Below are 27,361 nucleotides of genomic sequence, written 5' to 3'. Positions count from 1 at the left end.
CTGAAGTGCCTTCTGGGGAAGGAGACCTGGCCCTAGGGGAAACTTGAGAGGTGTGGAGCACAAACTTAGCTGATTTCTCCTCCTTCCCCAGAATTTCCCTTGCTAGGGCACTCAGATCCAGCTCTTCCTCTGGCACTGGAAGGCTCAGCATGGGAAGTGAAATGGGGGTGGAGGAGACTGTCATGCTGGTGCTGGTGCTTGTTGTCACGGTGGTGATGGTGGGGTGTGGGGGGGAAGGGTTATGGCTGGTGCCCTTGGAGGGTATGCAGTCTCAGGCACAGGCAGTGGCATTGGCACTGCTCCCCTGTCCTTGCTGCTCCTGGAAGCTTCATCCCTGCTAGTTGTAGGAAAGAGGCTGTGTCTCAGTTTGGGGGCAGGGAACTTACACCTCTCCACATCTACCCCATCTTGTGCCCCTCCCTGAAGGCTTGCCAGCTGCCTTTCCACCATGCTTCATGGTGTGTTTCATAGTGTTTTGTTTTTATACAAATATATAAATGTATCTGCATTCCTATATAAATTCTATAAGGTGTGTAGTATATGCTGCAAGGTATAAGTGTATAGAAATAAAATATAAATGTACCTCCCTTCCTATATAAATGCTATAGTGTAATTTCCAATATAATTATAAAATTGAAGAGAATAAATCAGTGACTATAATAATAAAATAAAAGGGTCTAGAAGAAAGCAAAAGGTATTGTGGAATCCCACTTGCTGTGCTGGGCTAGCAAGTAGGAAATCATTCAAATCAATGGCAGTAGTAGCCTTCGTTGTCTAACACTCCTAAGCTGTTCGAAGACACAGCTCAGTACCTGTCAGACCCCAAGGCAGCAAGCAGGCCAGGTCAAACAATGATCCCTTTTATGCTGTTTTTCCATCCCTCCCCCAGAGCACTGGGATTGGAAGGGACCTCAAGGAAGGATGACAGTAACTGGCCAGCTACACAGTCAATATGAAAGCACTCCTTCCCCCACCTCTCCTTACATTCTGTTTCCCTGCAGGCAAGCCCAGCTTGAGCTCTGAAACTCGAAACTTTTTGAAACTTTCGAAACATTTCAACTGCCCTCATTTTGTTTTAAGGCTGTTGCAAAGCCCTTCATTTTGTTTTGATTTCACTGTCTCGAGCTTGAAACAAGTCAAAACAACATCAAAATGAAACAGCCAGCAAAATTTTGCACAGCCCTAAAGTATACATCTCCAGCCAGGGTAGCATACAGTTCAATTGTTGATCTTACATGTTTAATATCTGAAGGATCAGGAGCAAAGCTGACCCTAGCACTAGTACCCTTAATATTGTAGTAGGGAGAGGAAGAAAATCCACAATAACTTCCTGAAATAAGTGGCATTGTCTGGATTTACACTTGCCTAAATGAGTTCAAAACCTGACCTAGGGGATTTGTCCCACTTAATAGCTTGCAGTAGCCAATGTGAGATACTAGAAGACAGTGAGCTCCTTGCATCTCTACCCAGTTGTGCAATGATGGGGCTATCTACTTGTGCAATAAGGATGTTTCCTAAGACCTGCAGTGAATGGTTGACTCTCCCTCCCACAAGGCTGCTCTGAGTTCGCATCTCTTGCCACATAGTATTATTACTGGACACAGTATTGTTACTGGCCAAACAAAATCCAGGCACAGAATTTTAAAATCCTGCAACTGCCCTTGCCTCTATGGGTCAAACACCACATAAGTTATTGGGAGTTTTGCCATTACCTTCACTCAGAGCAGAAGTTATTCCAATGATTTAGATAATTGCTCCAAAGTGGCCCTAAGTTTCAAAAGACTTGAGCTTTCTCAAAGTCTGAGGTGTCTGAGCAGTTGTGTTGTGGGTGGCTGCATCTCTGATTATTCCTGCTGGGGCTCAGCAGAGTTGCACGGACCAACTTTTCCAAACCAAAGTTTCCCAGTTGTATTCTGTGGACTATTGGAGTTCTTGGTATGCCTGGCTGATGTAAGGCAGATAGCTGACTAGTTGCACAGTGCTGGTTTCCTCCCTTGTTCCCATCTGCTAAATCAGATTAAAAGAAGATATGAGATAAGAAGAATCCTCTTCTAATGTCACTTTTCTATGTAGTATTTGCCACTACCCAGATATTATTTTGGCCTACAGACTCATAAACAGGATGTACTTAACTAGGAGTACTAGTGGAAACTTCCCTCTCTCCCACCAAGGTGGTTCTTGATAAAGTTATTAATATAATGAAATAATGTGGTTATCTATAGTATCTGTAACAGCAAAGAACTAGAGTTGATGATCCAGAAGGGCCCTTTGAATGTTGCATTCCTCTGTATTTCCTGTTGCAGCCCCCATAAATCATTTAACTATGTTGGATTACTTGGACTTGATGGCTACAGGTGTATCTACTGGACAGATAAAATTAAACCCGTATGAATTTTTAATCTAGGCTGGAAAAAAAAGTTTTTTTCTGAAATTCAGAAATAATGTTAATGGTTAATTTATGATGCTGATGTTGATGCCAATTCCCTTGGGTGCATTATTCCTTTTGACTTCCCAGTCCTGCCCAGATCCAAAGGCAGATGTGCTAAAACACTGTGATAGATGCTATTTACTTTGTTCTTTGGTCCCACTGGAGAGACAACATATCTGCAAAGTCTTCCAGCTCCAACATAAAGACCCAAGAAGGTCACAGAAGAAGAGGAAAGCTTGCACCAGAGACCAAAACAATAATCAGCATAAAGCAAGTTTCCGTATGTCTAGGGGAGTGCTGTCTATTGATTTCCCTGGCTGTGGTAGAGGGGGATTTAAGCCTTTGGATGTGACCAAGAGGCCTGAATCTGGGACATGCTGAACACCTTCTGAGGGCACTAACTTTTCTCAGCTCCCATAAAAGTTAGGGTGAGTTTAGGATGCTTAGTACAAGCCCAGGACTAGGTCTTCACAGGAGCAGAAGAGATAACTCTCCCTCATGGAGGAATGATTCTTTTAAATTCATGTTTTCTAATATGTCCTATAAAGTGTGCATTTTGTCAGACTGGAGCCACAGACTTTGTTTTTAGGGTTTTTTTGTTTGTTGGTTGTTAGGTTTCTTTCCCATCAGAGACTTAGAAACAAGAACAGTCTCAAAAGACTCTTAACGGCTTGCAGGGTTTTCTTTTCCCCTTAAAACTATTTCAAATTATTCTTAAACAGAGACCAGCTGCCTATTTCCCATCTCAGAAACAGATTCTGGAAGATATCAATTATGCTTGCACATCACAAGAATTATAGCTGGGCCTGATCCAACCTTTGTACTGGATCTGCCCCAAGCATTGGGAAAGTTTGAATCGGGAGTCAAACTTTGTGTGTGGTCCCTCTTTCTGTAATGGCCACGTAGTTCATTCCACAGTTGATCAGTTTAACCAAGCTGTAGGAAGACCCTGACTAATAGGCTATATTAGGGACTTTGCAAGATAGAGAGAACTATAGGGTTTGTCCTATGCCCAGAAGCCTCAAGGGTGTCTTTTATTGTCACTTTACCTAAGCAGGACCCTTCCTTCCCAGCAGGTCAAAAGGCTAAACCCAAACTCAGGACCCAGCCTCCTCACTGAAATTTCAGGTCTAGACTTGAAAATTAATAGATCTGTTTTGAGCTGAAAGTCATTCAAGGCTGCTTCTAACCCCAAATCAGTTGTATTTATTGATTTAAATAAACTGACTAGTTGAAATCACCCACCTAAGGTAATGGTTCCCAAGCCAGTCTAGGCAAGGTTCAGAATAAAGAAGAACTGACTGACAGGAGTATAAAACTTCCCTCATACCTCTCCCTAAAAGAATATGATTTTTCCTTTGGCTGATCTTCTGTCTGCACCTCAATATTCTGCATGAGACTACACATCAAAAAAGGACTGGAAATAGAAAAAACTGTGATCACTCCTGGCCTGGCCAGAAGTGAGAAGCACCCAACAAGATAGAACAGCCTGTGCCGCAGTGTGTGGAAAAATGTTTTATAGGACTGCAACTTTGGCCTGCTTTTCCATGTTGTTCTGGATCTTCAGGGCCAAACTGTACCATGTGCAAGTCCACTAAAGTCAATATTGTTCCACCCACAAGAAATGAATTTGGCCCATGCTTTTGAGATTTGCCTAGCATTAATTTAGATCACTGGCAGGAGGCTTCTACAGCGGTTGGCTAGGAAGCCCCAAAGATATAAAACAGGAAGTAAAGTGAGCATCTAATAAGAACTGGCTGCACAAGGTCTCCAGCTAGGTTTCTTTCTGGATTTCAGTCTCTACAGCCTTTTGCTGTTCACAGGAGCCCTGGCTGCTTCTCTTATAGCAGAGTAGCTTACAGAGACTCTGCCTTACAGACTGCCTAGGAAATGCTGTGAATTGCAACAGGATGCCTGAGAGGATCTGTGCAGCACTGGAATCCGAATGGCGCCGAGATCCAGAGCTGTCTGACACTTTGGTCAGATAATCAAAAGGAAGGAATAAAATATGGGAGGTTCAAGCTCCCCGGACGAAACAGTACTTAAAAAGTCTAATAAAAATCATTATAGAAAGAATTATTATCAGGCACTGTGGGATGCCTGGCCAATCAGATTGCTCAATTTGGCTGAGCTTTCCTTGTGCTTTGAAAGAGAGGGCGCCTTGTGCTACGATCAGCTTCTGAAAAGATGGATTGTTCTATTGTAACTGATCCAGACAGAAGAATGGGGAAATCCTAATTTAAAACAATACCGGGGTCCAAAAGACACTGTCAAGCAATTTTTCATAGTTTCCAGGTTGTTGGGATTCTGGGTTTGCTCTCCAGTCTGTTTGTAACTCTCAGCAGTTTGAAAATAATAATTTATTTCATGAGTTCAGTACTTAGCTGAATTGAAGCCTTTCCCCCTATGATACTCCTGGACCATGAACCATTACCTTAGGTGGGTTGATTTAAATTTAAAAAATTAACTAAACTTCATAAGAGTTAGAATTAGTCATATATAGCCTGATTACTAAATAAACCATAATTAGTGAGATCTATAGACTTGCAAGAGGCATGTGGATACAGCCATAGTGTAGTGTCATCATAGACATGAGTGAAGCAATCAAAAATAACACATGCTTTTGCTGTACTTGCAATGCATGGCCTCCAGGACCATGCATTGCAAAATACCTCGAAGTGCTTTCTAGTTGTTGTATACAAGGATCACTTCACTCATCAGAGAAGTACCGTGCTAATAGGTACTCTGAGTACTTACAGTGGGCCTTGCAGATTCCACGTGCTGTAAGAAGTGTTAATTACCAGTAGATTCATCATGGCTGGTACACCAATCTGGCTCCATGCCACATCTTTCTGTGGGAGGAAGAGAAAATGGTCTTTCCGCTGTCATCCTGTCTGGAGGGAGGGAAGCTTTAGCCTAAGCAGGGCATTGGCACAGACTGCTAAAGGGATTCACTGGGGCAGCACAACACCCGATCTCTCTGACCATGCCCCAGGCTCAGCCAGCACTCTCCACTGGTCTCCTGTGGGCTCCTAGAAGAGGTTGTCACCTCATGTCCTTCTCTGGTGATGCTTTTGTCTTTGTGGACCCTGTGCTCTGCTCGAAACTGATATAAGACAGAGGTGAATCTGTCCTAGTAAATATTTCATCCTCACATCATGTTGGCAAGCCATGCAGGTACCAATAACATTCCTCATTTAAGATATGGAGAAGCTGGGAAGGGAAGTGACTTGTCTAAAAGCCACACAGCAAGTCAGAGGCAGAGGTGGGAACAGAGCTCATGAGTTTGATTCCCAGCCCTGTGCTTTCTCCCTTGGGTGACACTGCCACAGCAGATAAGCTCAGGGTAGGCTGTGAAGTGTACTGTGTCCAATCAATATGGCAAGGGAAGATTAGGGTGGTCAAATAAAATCACTCTAGTTGGCATTTGTACAGGGCACTGCAACTGGCCCTTGATTTTACAAATAAAAGCTATTTTTCTCTGCTTTTCTTCTGACTCTGAAATCAAACCTCAGACTGGGGAGGTATGTCATCTACAAACACTGTTCATCTTGCAGACCCATGAAACAGAGTGGCTTGAAATTTATTGCACCAGAGAGCTGGGGAGGATGGGAAGGGGTCTTCTTTTTCCAGGCAGGGTGCAGTCTAAGTGACCACTGATTTGATCTGAGGAGAAAAGGCTGGTATCACTTCTGATCCTGGAAACTACAGGAGAAACTGAGGCAGGATTCACTTATATTGCTGGACCTCCATATGGGAACAGTCTGTTGCACCTACACAAATAACTTTTTATAGTGTAAGTTTTGACCTACTTGAAATTGCTCGGTCTCTTGCCTGAGAGTAGCCCCTTGTTGGACTTCAAGGGGTCTCATAAATATCAATGTAAATTCAGAGTTAGTCCACAAAAGTCAGAGTAAAATTGGAGAACTATACAAAATACATCAGGGGGTTACACCTCACCCTTACACACTGACACTGTCACTGTGCTTTATGGTGGGAATCATTCCCATGACCAATGTTCTCTTAGGACTGGCATCCTGGTCCTAACCCACTCAGAACTGGCTATGAAAATCCATGTCTACATCTTTTAGGCTCCAGAGGATGTGTCTACACATTCATTAATGTGCCGTAGTTATGGTGCATTAAGTTTAGTATTTGTATAATCAAGTACTAAATCAATGCACAGTAACCAGCATTACTGTGTGCATGCCTTTTAGTGATGCTACTGCACAGTCGGTTAATAATACTGTGTAGTAGCATATTAGCACTGTTTGTGCTGTGACGTGCTACTAAGCAGTATTACCAGGCTATGCACAGTTAGTGTCTCATGTAGATGTCCCTAGTATGTCTGTATTTACTGGCAGGGCTGTGATAAAAACACAAGTGTTTTGATAAGGAATTTATCTCTCTCTAATCCCAGCAGTGCCTTGTGAATAGGCTGAGGGGCCCTTGAGGCATAACATAAAAGCCATAATGTTCCCTGGAGTTGGGAGAGACTGTTAACTTAATCTGAAAGTCACTGTTAAAATAAGACTCTGGTGAGCATCAAATTCAATATTCATCTGTCTGAATAACAAGGGTATGACCTGAATTCTTTTTTTTTTTACTGAGGTGCTTGAATCTGCCATGGTATTATTCAAAAAGCAACCTGCTCTTTCTCTTAATGGGGCTAATGGTAAATTTACAGTGATGTATACATCCAGGATTAGCCCCATCACTGCCCTCTGACAGATACGTTTGGGTCCCTCAGACCCAAACGTTTATTCCCTCACATTTTATGGCCAACTCAGGTGATCCCCACTGCATTCAGGAAGCGCTCTACTTTCTTTCTATCACTCTAGTGAAGCCTTCATGCGAAGCATGAGCAAAGGCTTGGGATTACTTTTCTCTTTTATTCTCTGATCTATATAATGCAATAGTATACAATTTTCTGGAGAATTTCCAGATTAACCCCTTAGATGCTGCTCTTCTTGGCACCCATTATATTACTGTTTTCCATTAACATGTCATGGAAGCCCTTAGGGTTTATGTTATATCCTATGCTGTACAGTCAGCAGCAGAGCAGTTGTGCTGTCCTTAGAAGTACTTGCTTCATGAAGTAACACCAGCCAGTGTGTTCTGTGTGAGCGTAGGCCATTCATTTGACAGCAGCATGGATGCTTTCCAACTGAAGCAGGTAGCTGCAGGTATGTTCTACCTGTAGGCTACTAAGACACATAGCCCAATAGCTGGATTTTCCTAGGTTAATGGTTTTCAGCGTTTCTAAGATCAGAGAACCTTTTCATGTCACTTCTGCTTACCTACCTCCGTCCTAAAGACTGATGTGGAGCCAAGCACCCCAGCCTGGCAATGGCAGTGCATTGCCTCCTAGCTTGACTTGCAATCTCTTTGTAGACCCCCAATGACCTATTACAGATGATGATGATGATGATGACCCCTGGGTTCTATGGAACAAAGTTGGAAAAACACTGTCCTAGGCTGTGCAGCAGCTATCAGGCAGAAATGCATTCAACCTTTATATTGTAATAGTTTAAAAAGAATATGGGCTTTCACAAGTTCTACAAGTGGCCAGCTTTCTTCATTCTTTCACAGCATGATACTGGAAATAGGGAAAAATTCTGGAGCATTTGCTAGTATTTAGGAATAGAAGAACAAACAGATGCTTTCCATCTGGAGAACTTAAACAGTAAAAGCCATTTCTTTGTTGTCTCCATCCCTTTCTGAGGCTCACTTTTTCACTAGTGTTGAACTGCAGGATGATTCATCTATGGCCAAGCTTGAGTTGCTCCTTTTTTCTAAACCAGAATTGTCTGCAATGACTACCACAGTTATTGGTTAGAAAGCAAATAAACTGCAAATAGAAATGTCAATTTAAAATGCAATTCTTTTTTGTTCTGAATTCTACTTGATCGCTGTTAGAAACCATGATCAGCCATGTGGCATTTCTGTTAGGAACATGTGACATTTCTAGTAAAAACATCCATACCCCAGGAAGGGAGCTATTCACTAAACTAAACATAGTTCTCTGACTTCATATTCACTGATAAGAAAGTCAGAGAACTGTGTTTAGTATTGGGCCTTTTGCCCAAGAACGGATGCTATCAAATTGGAGTGTGTTCATAACAGAGAAGCAAATATAATGAGAGGCTTAGAAATAAGCTTCTGGAGGAGATTTCAGATTGGAGAAGAAAATGGTGAGAAGTACATCATGATTTGCAAGAACACTTAAGGCAGAAAGGGGGAAGTTTCCTGGGTAAAAGAGGATAAGACAAGAAAGATTTGACTAGAGTAAAAGAAAGAAAAGTTTATATTAATGTTTGTGAAATATGAACAAAAACCAAACATCCAATGTTTTCAAATGTCTGCATGCCTACCTCTGTCACTAATGCTTTATTTTTTCTTGTTGAAACACTTGTGAGACCTCATCTCATGTATGAAATCAACAGTCTTAAAATGATAGTAAGAGTCATCAAACTCACCTACTGTCAGTGGAAGCACGCATCAAAAATCTAAGTTTTGAGGGGTTTGGTTTGCATGTACTCCTTTTGTGGACAAATGAGTTTACTATTCAGTGGACAGTCTTTATAAGGCACACAATAGTATAAAACCTTCAGGCTGTCAGATACTGCTTAAAAGCAGTAGATAGAAATAGCAGTAGATTTCCCTTATTTAGGACAAGCTGAGGTTGAAGACAAGTTGAAACACAGTGTTGCTGCTACAGTGGATTTAGTGCTTTAGGAAGAACAGAGTTGGGGCTTAAGAGTCTGAGTGGACTTTAACTTTCCCTGACATTACAAACTACAGACCTTGTCCATTCACTTTCCAGGTTTCACTGTCCTGGGAAGAGTTACTAAGTATGCAGCAAATGTGACCAGCCTGAAAGTTCACTGGGTGAAAAGCCCTGCCATAGAACATAAAGAGAAATTCTGAGTTCAATTCAAGGTGACATCCATCACTTTTAGTACAAAATCCCTAATTTATGAATCCTCCCACATTGCTGAGACAAAAGTAAATAACCTCCATTTCTCAAGACCTGTACAGAGAGAGCACTGTTCAAACAGTGCAAGAATCTACAAGCATCCAAACATAATAAGCTACCATGTCCATTTTCCCAGGGGCCTCTTGCTTGCATTGCAGTCACCTGTTGAGATATGTTAGAAAACATGGAAACTGTGTAAAACTCTCTGGAAAATAAATCTGTGATATGTGGCAACCTATTTTCATCTCATCCTCATGTCAATCAGGAATGCCTCCTGGGGAGCCATTGGAACTGATCTGGAATAAAGTTAGTGAAAGTGGTGGGAGACTCTAACAGAACCTATACAGCTTATAATATTTGTTTCCAGTTATAGGATAAAGGAGTATACGAGGGATTAAAAAAGAGGATTTTCATGTCAACAGCGGACTCTGGTCTTTTTAGAAAGATTTAGACTTATCCTAGTTGCGAGACATTGTATGGAGGCCTGAGAAATCTGGAAAACATTGCAAAAACCCCACAGATAACTAAAATGTTGGCAGTCATCATTACCAGGCCACATTTCACAGCCCCTTGAAGTCCATTGCAATGATGTGGCAAGAGTCCAGATATTCCTGCTCCAAAGCAGAGACTCCTATTATCTGAGCTAATGGTGACTCTCCCCTGGTTCTTTTTACTCCTGGAACGGTGATCTCTTTGAGCAGATTTTATTCTATCTAAAAAGCCAGTGGTATACGTGCACCTGTATGCATGTGCGTGCATATGTGCATGTGTGCATGCACCCACACCCACACACAGACGCACACATGCATACTCACGTGCACACACATGCACACGTGCGCATGCATATGTAGGTCAGGGGATTATCCAAACCCTGTATCCCAGGCTAGGCTCAGCTAATCTGACAGTGGAGGGTGGGTCTTTTCTAACCTTGGCTGAGTTGAAGAAGGCCCTCTGTCATGAATATCAGTTCACTGGAGAGGAGAAGGTCTCCACCCTGCCTGTCCATGAATGTTTGGATCTTGTCACAACCTTGATTAAGCCACAAACTCACCAGATGCTGAGTTGGTTCAATCCCTTGAACCTCTGTGTTCTTAAACTTACCTTGGCCTAAATCAGCAACAACACTGTTTCTTTCTTGGTGTATTTCCTGCACATGGGGTTTCTGTCTGCTCCCCTGCCCTAGAAATGAAGCCCTGGGGCCCAGCTGCCCTAGGCTCCATGGACCTTTGCTGACCCCCCCCCCCCCGCCCAGACTCCCAAGTAACCATACCATCTCCTAGGACTCCACTCTTATCGGCAATCTGGATTTATAGTGTAACACTTCCTCAGTACGTGATAGGTATTAAACACAACACCCAGAGACTGTGCACATAGTCCTAAAACAAGTTATTATTTACTTAGGTTTCACAGGAAAAAAGAATAAACATGCCATTATCCATTTCCATGCATCAGTTTCCTCACCTCTCTGGGGAGTTTCTTTGCCTTGGGGAAGAATTCTCCACGGAGTCGACAACTGCTCCCCTCTCCCCCAAATACACACCTTCATGACTTCTTCTGCAGCACAGACTCTCTCTCTCGGTGCCCAGGACAGCTTGGTTTGATCCTAGTTTGCTTCGCAGTTAAACACCAGGAACTCTTGCCAACCCACTATGAAAGCATGTTCCCTATTCCTGTTTCAAAGCTTTGGATGCATGTCCATGAGTCTTTTTCTGATTTACCCTGCCTTTGTGGCTATTAAAGGCTGGCAACAACATTTTAATTTCTTTGTTCTGTTTGGGGACTTTCAACACTCCAAACCTCCCTCCAGCTAAACTTGGGTGCTTCAGGTTTCAGGGATCCCGTTATCCTGAAGTGACCATTAAAATTGAAGCAATAACCATTATTCCTGGTCAATCTGTGGCTGATTCAAACTACATTTAGGCATTCTATGATGCAGTAATTTCCTAACATTAACCAGAGAATTCCTAAGCTGATCATCGATTCCCCAAATAATCCCTTCCATTTTCCATATTAGGGTTAGAAAAAGCCCAGTGCTATAGTCCTGCTGGAGAACAACTGAACTGGGACCCTGGCACTGTGAAGCAAGCAAAGACTTGTAAACACGGAAGTAAATCTTGATCTCCAATCCTTCGTTCATACTGATGTGACACATCAGTTGCAGGTACTGCACTAGGTATTTTCAAGTAGAAGGCCATATTTATGGGTGTATAAATACAGACCCTCAAAAAAGTCTCTTAGTTTTATCTGTCTGTTCACCTGGTGCAAAGCCCTAGAAAAGGCTACTTCTCTGAACATCTACACAGAGATTATGAAGACTGAGCAAAAATGTTCTGAGCTTTAACTGGTGTTAGCTTGTCCCAGTATACCTAACAAGACCAAAGGACTATGTGGAAATCCAACTCCAGCCCCCTCTACACCAAAATGGTTGTCAGTCTAGATGATTATCTTAAATGACACTTAAATGTTTAAACTGCAGCAAAGCAGATTTAGATTAAGTCTCAGGGAAAAAAACCCTGCTGTCAGATCGGTTGGACAGTGGAACAAGCTGCTCAGAGAAGTCGTGGAATCTCCTTCACTGGAGGATTTCAAGAAGCTGGAGAAACATATGGAATGGTTTGGGAATAATCTGTCCTAAATTTCCACAGGGGGTTACACCAGATGATCACTGAGGTCCTTTCCAGAACTATGATTTTAAGATTCCCCCCAAGCAATTGCTTCCTTGCCCCCCCTTTACAAAATCTGTTTTCCATGAATGCAGCCTGGGCTGGGTTAAAAAGAAAGACGACAACATACCTGCAGGCTCTTCCGTGCTACTAGCTGCAGTGGTGGGTGGAGCAACAGGAATCTCTGTGCAGTGGGGAAAGAGAAAGATGAAAAAAATGAGGGAGAACATTGTATCACACTTCAGTGAGACGGGACTGTATGTCATGCATGCTTGGTTTTACTGACTACACCTATGTGGCTGTTGCTTTCACAGTTTTACGTATGTCAGAGTGAGGCAGTAAAATATTACATAGGAGAACCAAAAGCAATCTTATGGGATACAGAGGCTGCTGCTTGCATTGCCCAGGTGGATATAAAATAGGAGCTGAAAATTTGTCACAAGGATGGACTATAGATAAGGTACAGTAAATTGTCCCAACTTAAATTAGATGATTGAGTCTCAAGGCACATGGACAGCTCTTGTAATGAAATCTTCTGTTTAGAGCAAAGCTCTGACATTTCTGTACATTACTAGAAATCCATGTAGGAGAATACAGAATATCAGTTAAAATCTGTCACGTGACTATGAGAGCTAGATTTACTCAGAGGAGAATATAATACATATTAAGACTTAAAATCTGGCTATCCCTGAACTTGTGTGGCTCCTTTTGAAAAAAAGAAAAACCACACTATACACTGCTAATGTTTAGGTTCAGGGGTATATTTATGACACGGTCATTTCTGTTACTGTAACCTGTGCAGACATGTAACAATACCCTGAGTATATTGTTGTTTATCACGCAGACTGGGCAATTACATAGATGGAAATCTCCAGGATTTGGGATGGTAAAATTATAGGCAATGGTAAATCAGAGAGTGATATCAGAAAGTTAAACATACTCCTGTGGGACAGGTGCAGAAATTTGGCTTAATCATGCTATACCTGCTCTCTCTGAATCTGTGACTTGGAAAGGATGCTTCATAGATATTGCCCTACATTAAAATTTTACAGTAGGCTGATTGGCATTTTTTAAGGATACAAATGTGGAACTATTTGAAAAAAAAGAGAGAACCATGAGGAGAACATATATATATATATATAAATTATATAATTAAATATAATATATAATAATATGTATTATATAATACATATATAATAACATATATACATAATAATATATATATAAACAGATTTCTCCATATTAACAGTTTTGGCTTTATATATTCAGCACACATCTATTGTATTATATGAAAGTGTTTCAGAAAGTAATGGCAATTTTGAAATAAAACTGTTGTATATCCAATCTCTACATAGTCATAAACAATGGGTACATTTGACAATCAGTGTTCCCCACTGCTGTGCAGCTTCCCACTCACTGCATACACAATTTTTTATTTTGAAGTTGCCATTACTTTCTGAAACACCCTTGTTTCAACGATACTACCCTGACAAAATTGTACTTGTCTACTTATAAGGGGTGTGTGAAGCAGGCCCTGTTCAATTCAGATTCGGCCCAAATCAGGGACAGTGATTTGATTGGTTTTGGATCACTGTCCCCAGTTTGACTTGGCTGAATCCAAATTCTGAAGATTTGATGCTGATTTGGAGAATCAGCGATTCCGACATAGACACAGTTTTAAATGTTTTTTCTAAGTACCTTGAGGTACCAGCATGGCTTGTGAAGGCTGCGATGCTGGGGTGCATGGAGCATCCCACAGGAGTGTGGGGGGCCCTTCATGTGCTCAGTGGCAAATCCAGAAGTACTTCCTGTTGACTGCCAGGTCTGCTGGGGAGTGTCCTGGGCCCCGCTCCCCTACACCACCCCAGCTCAGTGATCAGCCATAGGGGAACCCCAGGTGCCTCCTGTGCTCCCCGGGGGACCAGGAAGTGGACCGGAAGTGTTTCTGTTCCACTTTCGGGTCTGCTGCTAAGTGCGCTGGGGAGCCCCCACCCCCTTGCTCCTGTGGGACACTCCATGCACCCCAGCATCACAGCGTTCACGAGCCCCTCCTGCCTAGAGGTATGTCAAAATAACATTTAAAGCTGTGCCTATGTCCAAATTACTGAATCTTTCTGAATCTCTCTGATTCAACTCGAAGGGTTCCAATTAGATTTGGAGAGATTAAAGGGTCTCCTGATTCGATTCGGGTTCGGAGAATCAGCCACCGAATCAGGTCAAATCTCCACCGAGTCAAATCAGAGACCAAAGCTTTGCACAGCTCTATTACTTATGCTAGAAGTATTTTTTCTCATTACAATACTGTAAAGGTAGAGTGAGCAGGTATTGAGACTCAGTTGGCAAAATGTCATCATTTATTATATATGTGTGTATGTATAAAAATACTGGTCATTGCCTAGTGGAGCAGGACTTTATAAGCAGCCCTACGTTCTGAAAGTATTCAAAATGTAGTTCCCTCAAAATCTGGGTTCCTTAAAATATTTTACAATGGTAAAGAATCAGTAATAAGTTTTCAGTGGGATTAATCATGGAAGTGTTTAAAAGTCTTTCAGATCCAAAATTCTTGCTGTCCCTGTCACAGGAGAGTGCCTTCATGTTCTTTAAATTAAAAGAAGTATTTACAGTCAGACATCCAGACACTAGCTGGAAGCCTACTATTCTTTTAGTCTGGCACTGAAACAGATTGACTTCTTAGCAGGCTGATTCTGTGAGCAGGAATATGATCCATGCAGTGCTGAACCTATGCCTGTATGATCATGCTGAAATTCTGTGTCTGTCTGTATTGAGTGCCACGAACCGTAGGGCAAGTGATGCAAGGAGCTACTTACCGTCTGATTTACCATGGCAGTCTGCATTGTTAGCGATAAACCTTTGTGCATACTTGTTGCAAAGCAACCGGAATGTCATGATTATGCCATCTTGGGAAACAAGCATCTGGTTATAGCTTTTACCGCACCATTGCATCACGAGGAAGAATTAATCTCAAGTGAACAAAATCCACCGTGGAATGCATGTTTTATTCAGTAACAAACAGTAGAAAGGGGGCATCTCCCCATATTTAAAAAGTCATCATCTCAAAAGGACATTGGGAATGGACAGTGCTGAAATAGACTGGGTCCTGGACAAAGACTTGATTCTTTCAACCTTCATCTTTCTTTCTTTTTCTTTACACCAGGAAGTTAGCACAGACCAGAAAGTCTACTTCTACTGCAATGGTAGCCCCACTGCTTTCTCCAACTGCTGTACTTTTATTGTTTTATTTGGTTTTGCTTCTTACAGCCATGATTTTGTCATTTGGTTTTTTTAAGGGAGGTAGAGAGAGAGTAAATTGACAACCTATATCATGTGAAGGCACAAAACTATTCAGCGGCAGCAAAGACAACAGGCAGCAGAGGGAACTGTTCATTTAAGGAGATTTAGCATTTCACAAAGACACAGAATGGGACATGGCTACTGGTGCAGATGTTTTCGATCTGCCCTGGGCTGGTTTATATAGGGATATAAAAAGAGGGCACACAGTTTTAGAAAGGAAGGCATTGTGACAAGAAATATTGGAAGCTGCAACCTAGTGTGCTTTGCTGCTGCTGTCTTAAGCAGTATTTAAAACCCAAACTAATGTTAAAAGATAAACAAAAAAGTAAAATGTCCCATATCTCTGGCTAGATTGTGTGAGTGGAAGGTCCCATTTAACCATTTGGGTGGGCATACCTGAGGATCTTTTCAATATATGATGACAGCAACTGATAATAATGAACCCAGGTAATTAGCTGGTTTCAACTGAAGAACCTTGACAATACAAAGCAACGTAGTCTGGAAGAAGTGAAAAACATCATAGCAATTTACCATAGCAAGCAGGACTAAGATAGCATTGCAAAGGAAATATATATCCAGGTCTCCCTATGAGCTAGGGAAAGGTCTTCAAAGCAAAATGAATCATTTAAACTACTCAGTCTTTAGATGAAATAGGTTTTAGATGACACTCACATAACCTAGCCAGGCTAGCAAATGAGATGCATGTAAAATGTATATGTAGTAGGCATACAGACACCTATTACATGCAGTCTAGTTAAAATTTCACAAATGTATTTTCAGTTGAGCACTAGTAATGGAACATATGAGTGTTAGTAATCACTCAACCTGGTATAATCTCAGGATGATGTTACAAGTCATCTTTAAACCATTCTAAAACTGCTGGTGGTGTTCAAGTTAGAACAGGTTCAGAGCAGCTGCAGGTTAAGGCTTAATGCGACCTGACCTGAAAAATTTTGACTTCTACTAGAGAGCCCTGGTGAGCAGGGGCATGGCCAGGAGCCAGGACTCTATCCCTCCTCTGGGAGCAGACCCCAGGGGTTAAGCACACTGAGAGTGTGGCGCTTGGGAAAGCATGCCTTTCTGGGCTCCATGTTCTCACCACATGCAGTGCTAGGAAGCCCCTTCCTGGTTACCTCCCCAAAAATGTGAAAGGCTGGAGAGAGAGGCTGTACCCCACTTCACCTCCATTTCTCTTGGGTAGGGGAATGCTGCCCAGATGTAGGGCAAAGGCTTAGCCCTCTGAGTGGAGGTCCACATGCCTGGCACCTGCATGAGGAGTCAGCGGTGTGTGCCATGTGGGCTGGGATCATGCCCACTGAGGGCAGGTGGGGTGTTGGCTTGGGGCCAGTACAACCCCATGGGCAATAGGGCTTGGGAGGGTGGAAAGTTTGTCAGGGGTAAAGGGACTGGGAGCTGTGCATCATGGGATGCTGGGTGACTACAAATTAGTCACTTTATCTCCATGGAGTAGACTAAAAATATCCTAGCTCAAGCTAGGTAGAACGCTTCAGAGATAACCCTTGCCCAAACTAGTGTAACTTTAAGATACTTAGAGACTATCTAGCACAGCTTACCACCATTTAATCCATGGATGCTCCTGTTTTAAGTGCCTTTGGAATGGTTTAAAGGTAGCCTGTAACACTACCCTTAGTAGCTGAGGTTGATTTTTTTATGGGTTAATTCCACTATAGTACAGACTTCAAAAAGAGTGGTCCACATACTTATGCAGGGGGCAATGGGAGATCGGCTTTGCTGGTAGCCTTTGGCACATCGATTGCACGTGATGCCAGTCACACCATCTTTACAGGGACATTGACCTGTGGTTTGATTACAGGTTTGGCCAGCTGCACCCACGGGATGGCAATCACATTCTGTGGGGGGAACACACAACAAGAGGTCAGAGGTGGAGAAAGGGGAGGGAGGAAAGAATGTACAACGTCAGTTGGCAATAGCACCCCCTATACTAGTCGAGGGCTTGATGCCAGATGTGCAGGGACAAGGTAGAAGCAGCTGTGTCTGCAACAGGGTTTCACCTTCTCAGAAATCAGCCCAATCCAACACTTGTGCATTAGTAGAGCCAGCAAACACATCAATCTGAAACAAAGACAGCAATTTACAGCAGTGGATTTCAATAGCTGTTGCTCTGTTTGGCAAATCAGAAATCCAGTTGCTGAGAAAGTGTCTAAAATAATTGCATATTTTTAAGACAAACATACTCCTTTGTTGTGGTAAACTGAGCAGAGGCGTTTTAGCATAAAACTTCTTTGCCTCCCAACCTGAGCAGACTGGGTAGACCTGGGTTCTCGAAATGCTGCTGGGAGGATGCTGCTGGGAGGATATCCATCTTCTGATGCTGCAGTTCTGGATTCCAGAAGAGTAAGAGACTGGTTCCATAGTTAGAGCAACAGGACAGGGTAAGGCAGAGAAAGGTAGCAATACAGGAATCCAGTGTCAGCTCTGTGAGCACACACTACAAAGTCATGATAGACATGCTACTGGCCAGTGTCAATGTTATAAAGGAAGTGGGCAAATTCAGGGTGTACTTGGACACCCACTTGTTGTGAGGACCCGTATGTGGAATTAATTTGGTTTCAGAAACAACAATTTATTTCATGTTTCATATAAGAACCTCCTGTTAGTACTTTCCCTTTAGCTCATCCCCAGCAGCTGATACTGCAGGTGTAGGAGGGAAATACCCTTATCCCTCGCATGCAGCTGTAAGTACCTGTTGGTACATCCTGCTGTTCCATTCCAGCTGGATGGAGGTTTAAGTGCAGATTAGGGAGATGTGAAGGGCTTGAAAAGGGATGTAAATGCTGCACTTGAAAACACTCAAACCTAATTTCCAGCAACGTATCTTATTTTTGCAGCTGTTTGTAAAAAGCAACAGAGACTGTTACTATCACAGCTCTTTGTGATTACAGTCTCAGAGAGTTATTAATGTCCCTGCTTTCAAAATGTTGCACATTTTGGGTCAGGTTGTGACCTGCTCCTACCCAGATACGCAATGGGAATGAAGATGTAATGAGCCTTCCTTTGTTCCTCTAGCATTCTCATATAAGAGCTGGCCATTTGGGACCATTTTGTGGCTGGCAGGACTCTATCACACAGTCATGGAGAGAGCAGGTCTCCTGCTACACTCTGTTCTTTCATATGCACTGTGACTCCCCTTTCTTATGTTCTGTAACCACTCCAAGCATGGTGCTTCTCTCCATTGCCCTAGCCAGTTTAGCATTAAATTGCTCATTTTACTTCGCAAACTGACAGCCCTTGTACTCAGTACTACCTTCATGCTTATTTCTGAAGCTCAGTGTGGTACATAACCTCTAATGCATGGGTGTCAAAGATATGGCCCATGGGTCATATCCAGCCCACAGTGCCCTATCATTCAGCCCCCAGTGCTTTCTGTGGGTCTTGGAGTTGATTCATAAGTAGCATATGGGGCATATCAGATGGCCCCACGTGCTGCACATAGTGCCTACTTTGAGGCCACACCACATACAGCACCTACTCTAGTATGTCAGCACTTTGCTGGATCCAGTGGCAGGTCCCAGAGTGGCTGCCCCATGCAGCGCAGCCCCAGAGCAGTGGAGTGGCTGCCATGTACAGTGCAGCCCCAGAGTGGTTGCCACATGTGGCACACGTGGCTCCAGAGAAGTTTTCACTGATGATTTGTCCAGTGGATCTCCCTAGTGTCATGGCAAGTGCTAGGGTTTCTGACATTGTCCAGGGGAGCAACTCCATAGCCTGTTAACTCACACAGTCAGGAAGTTAGTCCTGGGATAAGTCAGGACATTTTGACAGACAATCAAAAAGCCTGAAACTGAATCATCCAATCTTCACAGGTTAATTTAAAATGCATAGATTGAACAACCAAGCAAGTGAACAGACATTCACTTTTGATTCAGGAAATGCAGCCACATGCCTGCAATAGTTCATGCCAGAAGCTGCGGGTCCTAAAGCACAACTCCCTGCTTGGCTGGAACAGACAGCTTGGGGCAAGACTAGCCTGCCCACTGAGGCAAAGCACCCTGGGATACAAGAGGACTGTGAGTTAATTTGAATCTGGAGGAGATCAGGGACAGAAGTTCAATAAATCAATTTAACCTAAATCAGTTAAGTTTTATATTACATCCATCCAGTTTATCTTAAACTAGTTTCAGTCATTTTGAAAGCCATTTAAGTGCACTGAACTTCTGTTGTGTTACTGATTTGAACCAGTTTCTGATCACTTATACTGGTTTCTGTGTAATTTCTGTCCCTAGCCCTGGAGTCCAGCCTAAAACTTCCTTTTCTCAGTTTCATCCTATTTCCAACCAATGTCTGTTTCATCTATTTGGAGTATAAATGTTGGACTCTAGCTATATATCTGCACGATATGCAGCACAATGAGTACCTGATCTTTTCCTGGTGGCTCCAGAGGACCCAACCAAAAAGTAGACAATTCTACTACCATTATTATAATTCCTAGCTAAAATCGTCATGTCTCTGTAATGAATTTTCATTCCTCCCTCTTATTCAAACCTCCTTGGCCAGTGGATTGCCATCAAGACTTCATACCCTGTCTCTCCAGTCCAGTTATCTCTTCACCAGACCCTAACAGGATTTCCCAAGAGTGTCCTGAACATAAGTGTATAGAGAACCCTGCCCTTGGATCTCTTTTGGGGCAGCAAGTTACACCAGCAGCCTGAGCAGCCTGGAAAAGACCCTCACAGCCATGGCACGAAGACAAAAGCAGAGCTGGTCCTCTTTACTCCGATTGCCCCACTTTATGCATCCACACTTTTGCAAGATACTAAACTGCTTCTCTCCACTTGTATAACAGCCAAGGGAGTTATTTTGTCTTGAAGTTGATGGGATCACAGAATAAGGCACAGAGCTGCTTTGCAGATATGGGCTGCTTCAGTCTCTCTTGGTTTTCTTATGAGAACCTCTTGTCCTCCCTCTGGCTTCTCTTTCCCCCTTCACACTTCCACTTCGCAGCTCCTCGTTTCTCCCTCAAGTCCCCCATGCCTCGGCTCCCCATTTGCTTCCCTTTTTTCCTTGTCACAGTCCCTCTGCCCTCTCCTTGGGACCTAGCATTGACCTCACATTCCCCTTGCCTCTTCTCTCTTTCTCCCACATTCCTTTTATCTTTCTCCAGTTTCTCTGGTTTCCATGTTCTTCCACTTTCAGTTTCCTGCACCCTTAACTTCTCCCCTGAATTGGAATAAGGGCAACTGGGGTAGGGAAGCCACCTTGTCTCTGCTGCCAGCTGCCCACAGAGCCATTTCTGCCTACAGCTGAGCAGTCTTCCAGCTGGTGAGGGTCCCCACAGGACAGTGATGGAGGATAGATAAGAATAAAGGTAAGGCTGTGTACTACAGTCCTCCATTCTTCCAAAAGCCTTTTCTTCACTTGGGAAATTAAGGGAAGGAGGCACAGTGCTTCCTTCTGTGTGAAAGCTGGGATATAAGACAATGCCCCTTCTCATTTTTTCTCAAGTCCATAGGAAAACAAAATCATCATTTGGAAGATGTGTGTTAGGATGACAGAGGAGATCTCTCCTGAAGGTATCTGTTTCAGTAATGTTGGTTAGAAAATATTTATTGTTATTGTTGTATGTTTTTTTCTTTTCCTGAAGGAGATACACATTTTCCACTGAAAAATCTCAAAAGTATGTTTTGGGGGGGGGTTGTTTGTTTTGGTTTGGTTTGGTTTGGTTTGGAAAAGTTTTTGGTTTGAAGCTTTTTCCTTTCCTCCCACTGGAAGCCTGATCCTGGATATCTTCAGAAAGTATTTCATAGTTTCATAGTTGTTAGGGGCTAGAAGGGACCTTACAGATCATTGGATCCAGGCCCCTACAAGAACTTTTCTCCTGGGCAGGCTTTTAGTAGGAGGGACTAATCTGGGGGGCACTGTTTGGGGAATTTGTTGTTTATTACATATTATTCTTTTTTAATATTTGGTTTTTTTATAATTTATCTTAGGTTTTATTATAAGCCTCCCTAAGCCTTTTCTGGGGAGGGCAGAAAATAAATCTAATACATAAATAAAACAGAAAATGCCCTATATTGCTGTCCCCAGTGCTGTTTGTTTTGGACATGAGCCTGTCCTGCATGCATAAGTGGGAACTGTCTAACCTGTAGAGTGATGCATTGTGCATATAGCACTGTGTTTACAATTCAGAGAAAGACAGCTTCAAGCCCTTTCTAAATGAAGGTGGCCTAGAAATCAGGCCTTTGGCTTCATGAGTGAGTACCCTAACCCCTAGGATTTGAAGCTAAACCATGGAGGATCCTCTCCTCCTCCAGAGGCTAACACCCGCTTGTGATGGGTTTTTGGCTGGCTGTGTTTTGGGGACTGAGATAAAGACATGCATCCAGAATGGGTGCACATATGCAGTTATGCACCTGCCTGGCCAGTGTATAGCTAAATGTGCATGCTCAGTGTACTTGTGCAAGCTTACACAGACACAGTGTAGCGGAAATAGAATAGCAAACTGTGTGTAAGTGGCAAGAATATCTTGTACATGGCCACTTTAGACACACAGGAAAAATAAAATTCTGCCCCATATAAATAAATGGGAACATCACCTCCCTTTCACACTACAATACCTTTGCACATCAAGCTCAAAATTGCCCTGGATATTTTTACAGACATATCAAGTATAATTTAACTTGCTGCTTGCTTTAGATCCTACTCTGTGCAGCAATGGAGAAAAAGGTGTTCTCCCCCTTATTTATGGCAGCTTCTATCTTTTCCTCCTGAGGCTCTCAGCATTGTTAGACATTATTATACTTTGCTCATGCAAATTTTATATAAGAAAGGTCACTATCAATGGCTCCATTTAGTCTAACCCTTCCTTAAGGCAGAATCATCCATGTCTAAACCATCTCACTTAACTGTTTTTCTAATCTGTTCTTAAACACTTTCAAGGATGGAGATGCCATAACCTCTCTAGATAATCAGGTCTAGTGCTAAACCACTCTCAGTAAGAAAATTCTTCCTGATATCTAAACTAAATTTCCCTTGCAATTTTGGACAGTTACTTCGTGTCCTATCCCATAGTCAGAGAACAGTCTATCATGATCTTCTTTATAAGCATTCTTCATAGATTTGAAGACTGTTATCAAATCCTCCATCAATCTTCTCTTTTCAGACGAAATAATCACAGTTCTTCTAACCTTTCCATTTAAGTCATGTTTTCTAGACACAGGAGGTGACAGTACCTCTTTACTTGGCACTAGTTAGGCCTCCTCAAGAGTATTTTGTGCAGTTTGGGACTCCACATTTTAAAAAGGATGTAGAGAAGAGGGCCCAGAGGCAGTTGACAAAAATAATAAACGGCTTGGAAGGAAAACTGTATGAAGAGCAGTTGAAAGAAATACTTATATTCAACTTGCAGAAAAGACAAGAGGGGATATGATAGCAGTTTTGAAATATCTGAAGAGCTGCCATAAATAAGAGGGAGAACACCTTTTTCTCCGTTGCTGCACAGAGTAGGATCTATAGCAAAACTGGAATTTGCAGCAAAGTAGGTTTATATTGGAGAGCAGGAAAAACTTCTTCATTGTTAGAACAGTGAGGCACTGGATTGACTCTGAGGGAAGTTGAGGAATCTCCATCCTAGGGAATTTTTCAAGAAGAGATTGGACAAACATCAGGCAGGGATGATTTAGGAATAGCTGTGCCTGAAGTGCTCCGTTGGAAGCCGCTTCCTCCCTTCTCACTCCCCAGATTACCAAGAAATCAAGAGAAGAGCTGTGCAGTCCAGAGCAGATGGATATTACAGAGAACCATGGTCAGCAGTAGAAAAAGGAAGCGGCTCCACACTTGGCTAACAAACTGAACAATTCATAAATGTCAAAGGATAAATGGAAATGCTATCTTATACTGCACATAACTAACACGTAGAACTCATGGCTGAAAAATACTGTAGCAAAGGCCCAGCGGCAGTCCCTTGAATGAGAATTTCTGTACTGTAGTTACATTTGCTAGGATTAAAATATATATGGGACATAAACACTCCTGTTTTAGGACACAAACCAACTACTGACTGACTGCAATGAGGAACACTCGAGTCTTGCTGTCCAGGAAATATGGGAGAAACGTGGGGATTTTTTGGCTACATTTTAATTTTAGTTGAGAAAGATACCTTTTTTCAAGGCCCTTCTTCAGGTCTGGAAAAGAAGAAAGTTCCCTGAAGTCATGCTATTGTCTGTTGTGGGATTTTATATCTTCCTCTGAAGCACCCAGTGCTAGCCACCCCTGCATGCAGGGTTCTGGATTTTGACAAGCCATTTGTCTGTTTGAGTATAGGAACTGTTCTGCTTTTATGCTTTATCTGAGATTAAGGTAGAGTTTTCAAGTTTTTGAATAAAAAAATCAGGACTGTGAATAAGAGTATGAGAGAGAGAAATTCTCTTAGGAAGTGTTAGAACTTGTTAGGATTTGTCTGGCTCATGGCAGGTCACCAAATGGCCATGACAAAAATGCAAATATTTTTCCATCCTTGAATTTTCATCACGGGTATTCTCAGCCACTAATCTCCACACATGCATGTGTTGAAAGATAAACAGGAGGACAAATCTCCAGGATTATCTCTTGTTGAGTTTGACATTTCTGAGAAGGTATCCAGTTCTCCCGGGGCTAGGAGACTGAAAGGACTTTCAATTTTTGAGAATCACCATTTTCCTGCTTAAGAGAATGCTCTGAGAATGATACAAAGTCAGCTTCATGGGATAAAAAAGCTTGATTGCACAGTACAGTTTGGCTTTCTTCATTACATCATATCTGAAATGATAACATCCTGACTTTCAGACCTTCTAGATATAAAACCCTAGAGTCTGAAAGATGTGCATTGTGTTTTACAGTGGAAAATAAAATCTCAATGAAAATGTTGAATTAAGCTTTGAAAAGTATATATTCAGTTGCAGAAATCTGTTTAAAATAACAATTCAGGAAGTTATCTCTGTTCAGGAAACCATGCTCGTCTGTGCTTAATTCATGCCCTTTTGCAGCCCACATGGATTAAAGGCATGCTAACAGTTAAGCATATTCTTAATTTCTTTTCTGGAATCAGCTCCATTGTGTGCTCCCCTTCTCAGTCTGCCATTCATATGGAATCTGGAAGTAATGAGGATCAGAACACTTTGACAAAATAGTTTTTCATTAAAAAATGCAGTTTTGTTTAAATCAAACTTTGAATGGGGACATGTTTATAATAAATGAATAATGTTGGCTTTTTCCTTTTTTCTGAAACTGTTAAAGCATTTAATTTGACTTTAATATTAAATTTATACATATATTTAATATTGTGTAATATGTAATGCTTATGTGAGACGTTTCAACATTATCTAAGGAAATATTTCAATAGTTCCCAAACGAAATTTGTCAGAATTTTTCGACAAATTTCAGAAATTTAGCTTTTCCCTCCATCTTGGAACAGAAGTAAATTTCATTATGTCTGACCTTCCTGCACAATATCAATTTTAGTTTCCAACCTGAAATGACAGTAGCTTTCCTGAGACAGTGAGCCAAATTCCTCTGGAACACTGTGTTCAGTACCTCGTGCACCAGTAAACACTGATTCTGCGGAGCCTGTCTATCTTGGGATAAAAGATGCACAAAACCATTTGAAATCTGTATTATTTCTACCTAAACCTATAACTGGGAGTGGGGAGGGAGAGGGGAGGGCGTTCATCTGAAATTTGACTGTAGCCTCAAAACTTTGCCCCTTGCTTTCCAGAAGATGTAAAACCTTGGAAACTTTTTGGCAGATGTGAAGCAACACCTGAAAACAGGAAGGGCCAAATCTTATTTACCTTCATGCAACTAAGTGGCACTTATGCAGATATTGGATTCCATTTCTTGAAGTGGGGAAGGAGGGCAGCACGAGCATTTTATATTCTAGTTGTTATGGCATTTGCCCAGGAAGCAGAAGATCCAGATTCTAGTTCCTCTTCATCCAGGGATGATTTGAACCTGGATCTCCTACTTCTGAGCAAAGTGTTCTATGTGGGTTACACATTAGCCAGCTCATTCTGGTCTAACCCTCTTGAAGCTGGACTGCTGGGCAATCAGGAAGGGAAGATATGTGGGGCCAGGAAGAAGCAAACAAAGAGGGAGACTGTAAGTCAACAAGATGGACTGGACACTGCTTTGGAAAGAAACCGGCCCTGACTTCTGCTCCCAGTAAGGAAGAAATTATCTCGCTATTCTTTACGCATCTTATCCAATAACTATTAAATACAAGGTGCATAGAAACTATGAGGGACAGAAACAAGTGCTAGGACCTGCTCTCTTTGAAGGTGCTAACACACACTCCTTCCTGGTGAGTAATGCAACCTCAACCCCCCCAGGTGTCCTACTTGGGCAGATCCCCTAACCACCAAGCTACTAGCCTAAAAGGTGAGAGGGTCTGCCGCTCCTGCCCTGTCAAAAAGTCACTATTTGCAACTTTCCTCCTGCTACATCTTCAGGAACTTCCATGGAGTTGTGCATGCACCTAGGCATTCCTCTTCTTCCCAGAGCCTTCAAAGACATAATACATCCTTCTGAGCATATTCAAATGGGTACTGCAGGAAGCCATGCTTCCACAAAGGCAAATGAAAGCCAAACTGCACAAAAGTGGCAAAAATTGCATTTACACAGCTACGTAAGTGCCACTTATGCATATAAATGAGAAATGCCACTTGATTTGGAGATTTGTCAGGAAAATGTTACCCTAATCTGGTGTAGATAGTTCCAGTTTGAGAACTAGACACATGTGGGCTGCTGCTGGGAGGGGAGATTTACACCACTTGATTATATGCTTGCTCCTAATGGGCGATTTATTGCTGGGGAAGCAGATAGCTCTTCCTTCAGAGTTTCCCGCAGAGGCAGCACATGGACGTTGTGGTACGAACTGTGGAAAGTGAATGCTCATGGAAATGTGCGCGTCTTAACACCGCTTGGTGATCTTAGACATTTTTCTTTCCAACCAGAACTGCTACCTGGAAAAGGAACTTGCAGCAGAAGTCATGCGACCTCGCTGTGTTCATTCTGAAACCTAGCAGTGACTTTCTATACTGTACTGATGTGGTTAACTACCAGCTCGCTGTTGATCACTTCAGAAGAAATGTTGAGTGTTGTGAGCAGAATTTACTGTTGTTTTCTTCATGTTTACGTCGTATCCCCTGCATTTGTCTGTGCATCCGTCAGTACTTAAGAGATCCAGAGGTTTCCAGCCGGCAAAACTAATACATTTTCTGATCAGGTACAGGCAAATAACTCCATTCCATTTCCAAGTGCACCTGCTAGTGTGCTGCTCCTCAGCGTCCTCTCTAATTTCCTGTTTATGAAACAGGAACTCAGGGAATCCAGTGGTTTTAGCAGCAGCATCAGTGGCTTTTTAGCTAATTATTTCTAACTTCACAGCTCACTTCTTATACCAGACAGGCTTAACAATGCCTCCATTAAGCAACAAGTTGGATTAACCCAGAAAGGGCTTTGAGCAACTGTAATTAAGTCCAGCCTTTGCAGATGCAAACAATGGAATAATTATAGGACTTTGAAACAAACCCCACCCCCAAGAGCCTATAACTTCTCGTCCTTATATTGGACTGCCCGCAGCTGATAATCTATAACTAGCGATCACTGTATTACTGATGCATTAATAATGTAAAGCTTAGAAAAATTCTCACTGATGCTAAACTTAAAGCATTTGGGTTTTACTAATGCTATTATGCAGGTGTTATGAATGAGTACTTCAATCCCTGTGGTTATCAATAATTCTGTTTGCATATCACACAAGTGTAATTAATAAGCACCCTGTAGATGCAACTCTAGTAATACTGCTGGGCAAAACAGTGAGGTTTTAATGTATAATGATTACAGGGAAGTTTCCAAGATGCGTGAGGGAATGAGGAGCAGAAGACCTATTGACAAAGCACATTCACACATTTCTCTTTATATACATAGGGAGAAATGTGTCCCTCTCTGAATTCAAAAACAAAT

At 42.2% G+C, this 27,361-nt stretch overlaps 1 protein-coding gene across 3 annotated transcripts in view; it reads right to left on the bottom strand.

The window, feature by feature from the left end:
* The window catches only part of LOC149858820 (netrin-1), a 246,650-nt gene that overhangs the window by 72,733 nt on the left and 146,556 nt on the right, over positions 1-27,361 (bottom strand). For 2 of the 3 annotated variants that reach the window (XM_090060557.1, XM_090060556.1), the window contains 2 exons: positions 17,104-17,253; positions 12,201-12,254 (listed from right to left, as the gene is read on the bottom strand). In XM_090060557.1, the coding sequence (XP_089916683.1) occupies positions 12,201-12,254; positions 17,104-17,253 (204 nt within the window). The remainder of the gene's footprint in view (positions 1-12,200; positions 12,255-17,103; positions 17,254-27,361) is intronic. The other variant, XM_090060558.1, reaches the window with a different exon arrangement.

The sequence above is a fragment of the Crocodylus siamensis genome, chromosome 8, assembly GCF_052110815.1.
Source record: "Crocodylus siamensis isolate JL-2025a chromosome 8, ASM5211081v1, whole genome shotgun sequence".
NCBI classification, from domain to species: Eukaryota; Metazoa; Chordata; order Crocodylia; family Crocodylidae; genus Crocodylus; species Crocodylus siamensis.
This window is presented reverse-complemented; position numbering and strand designations above follow the sequence as displayed.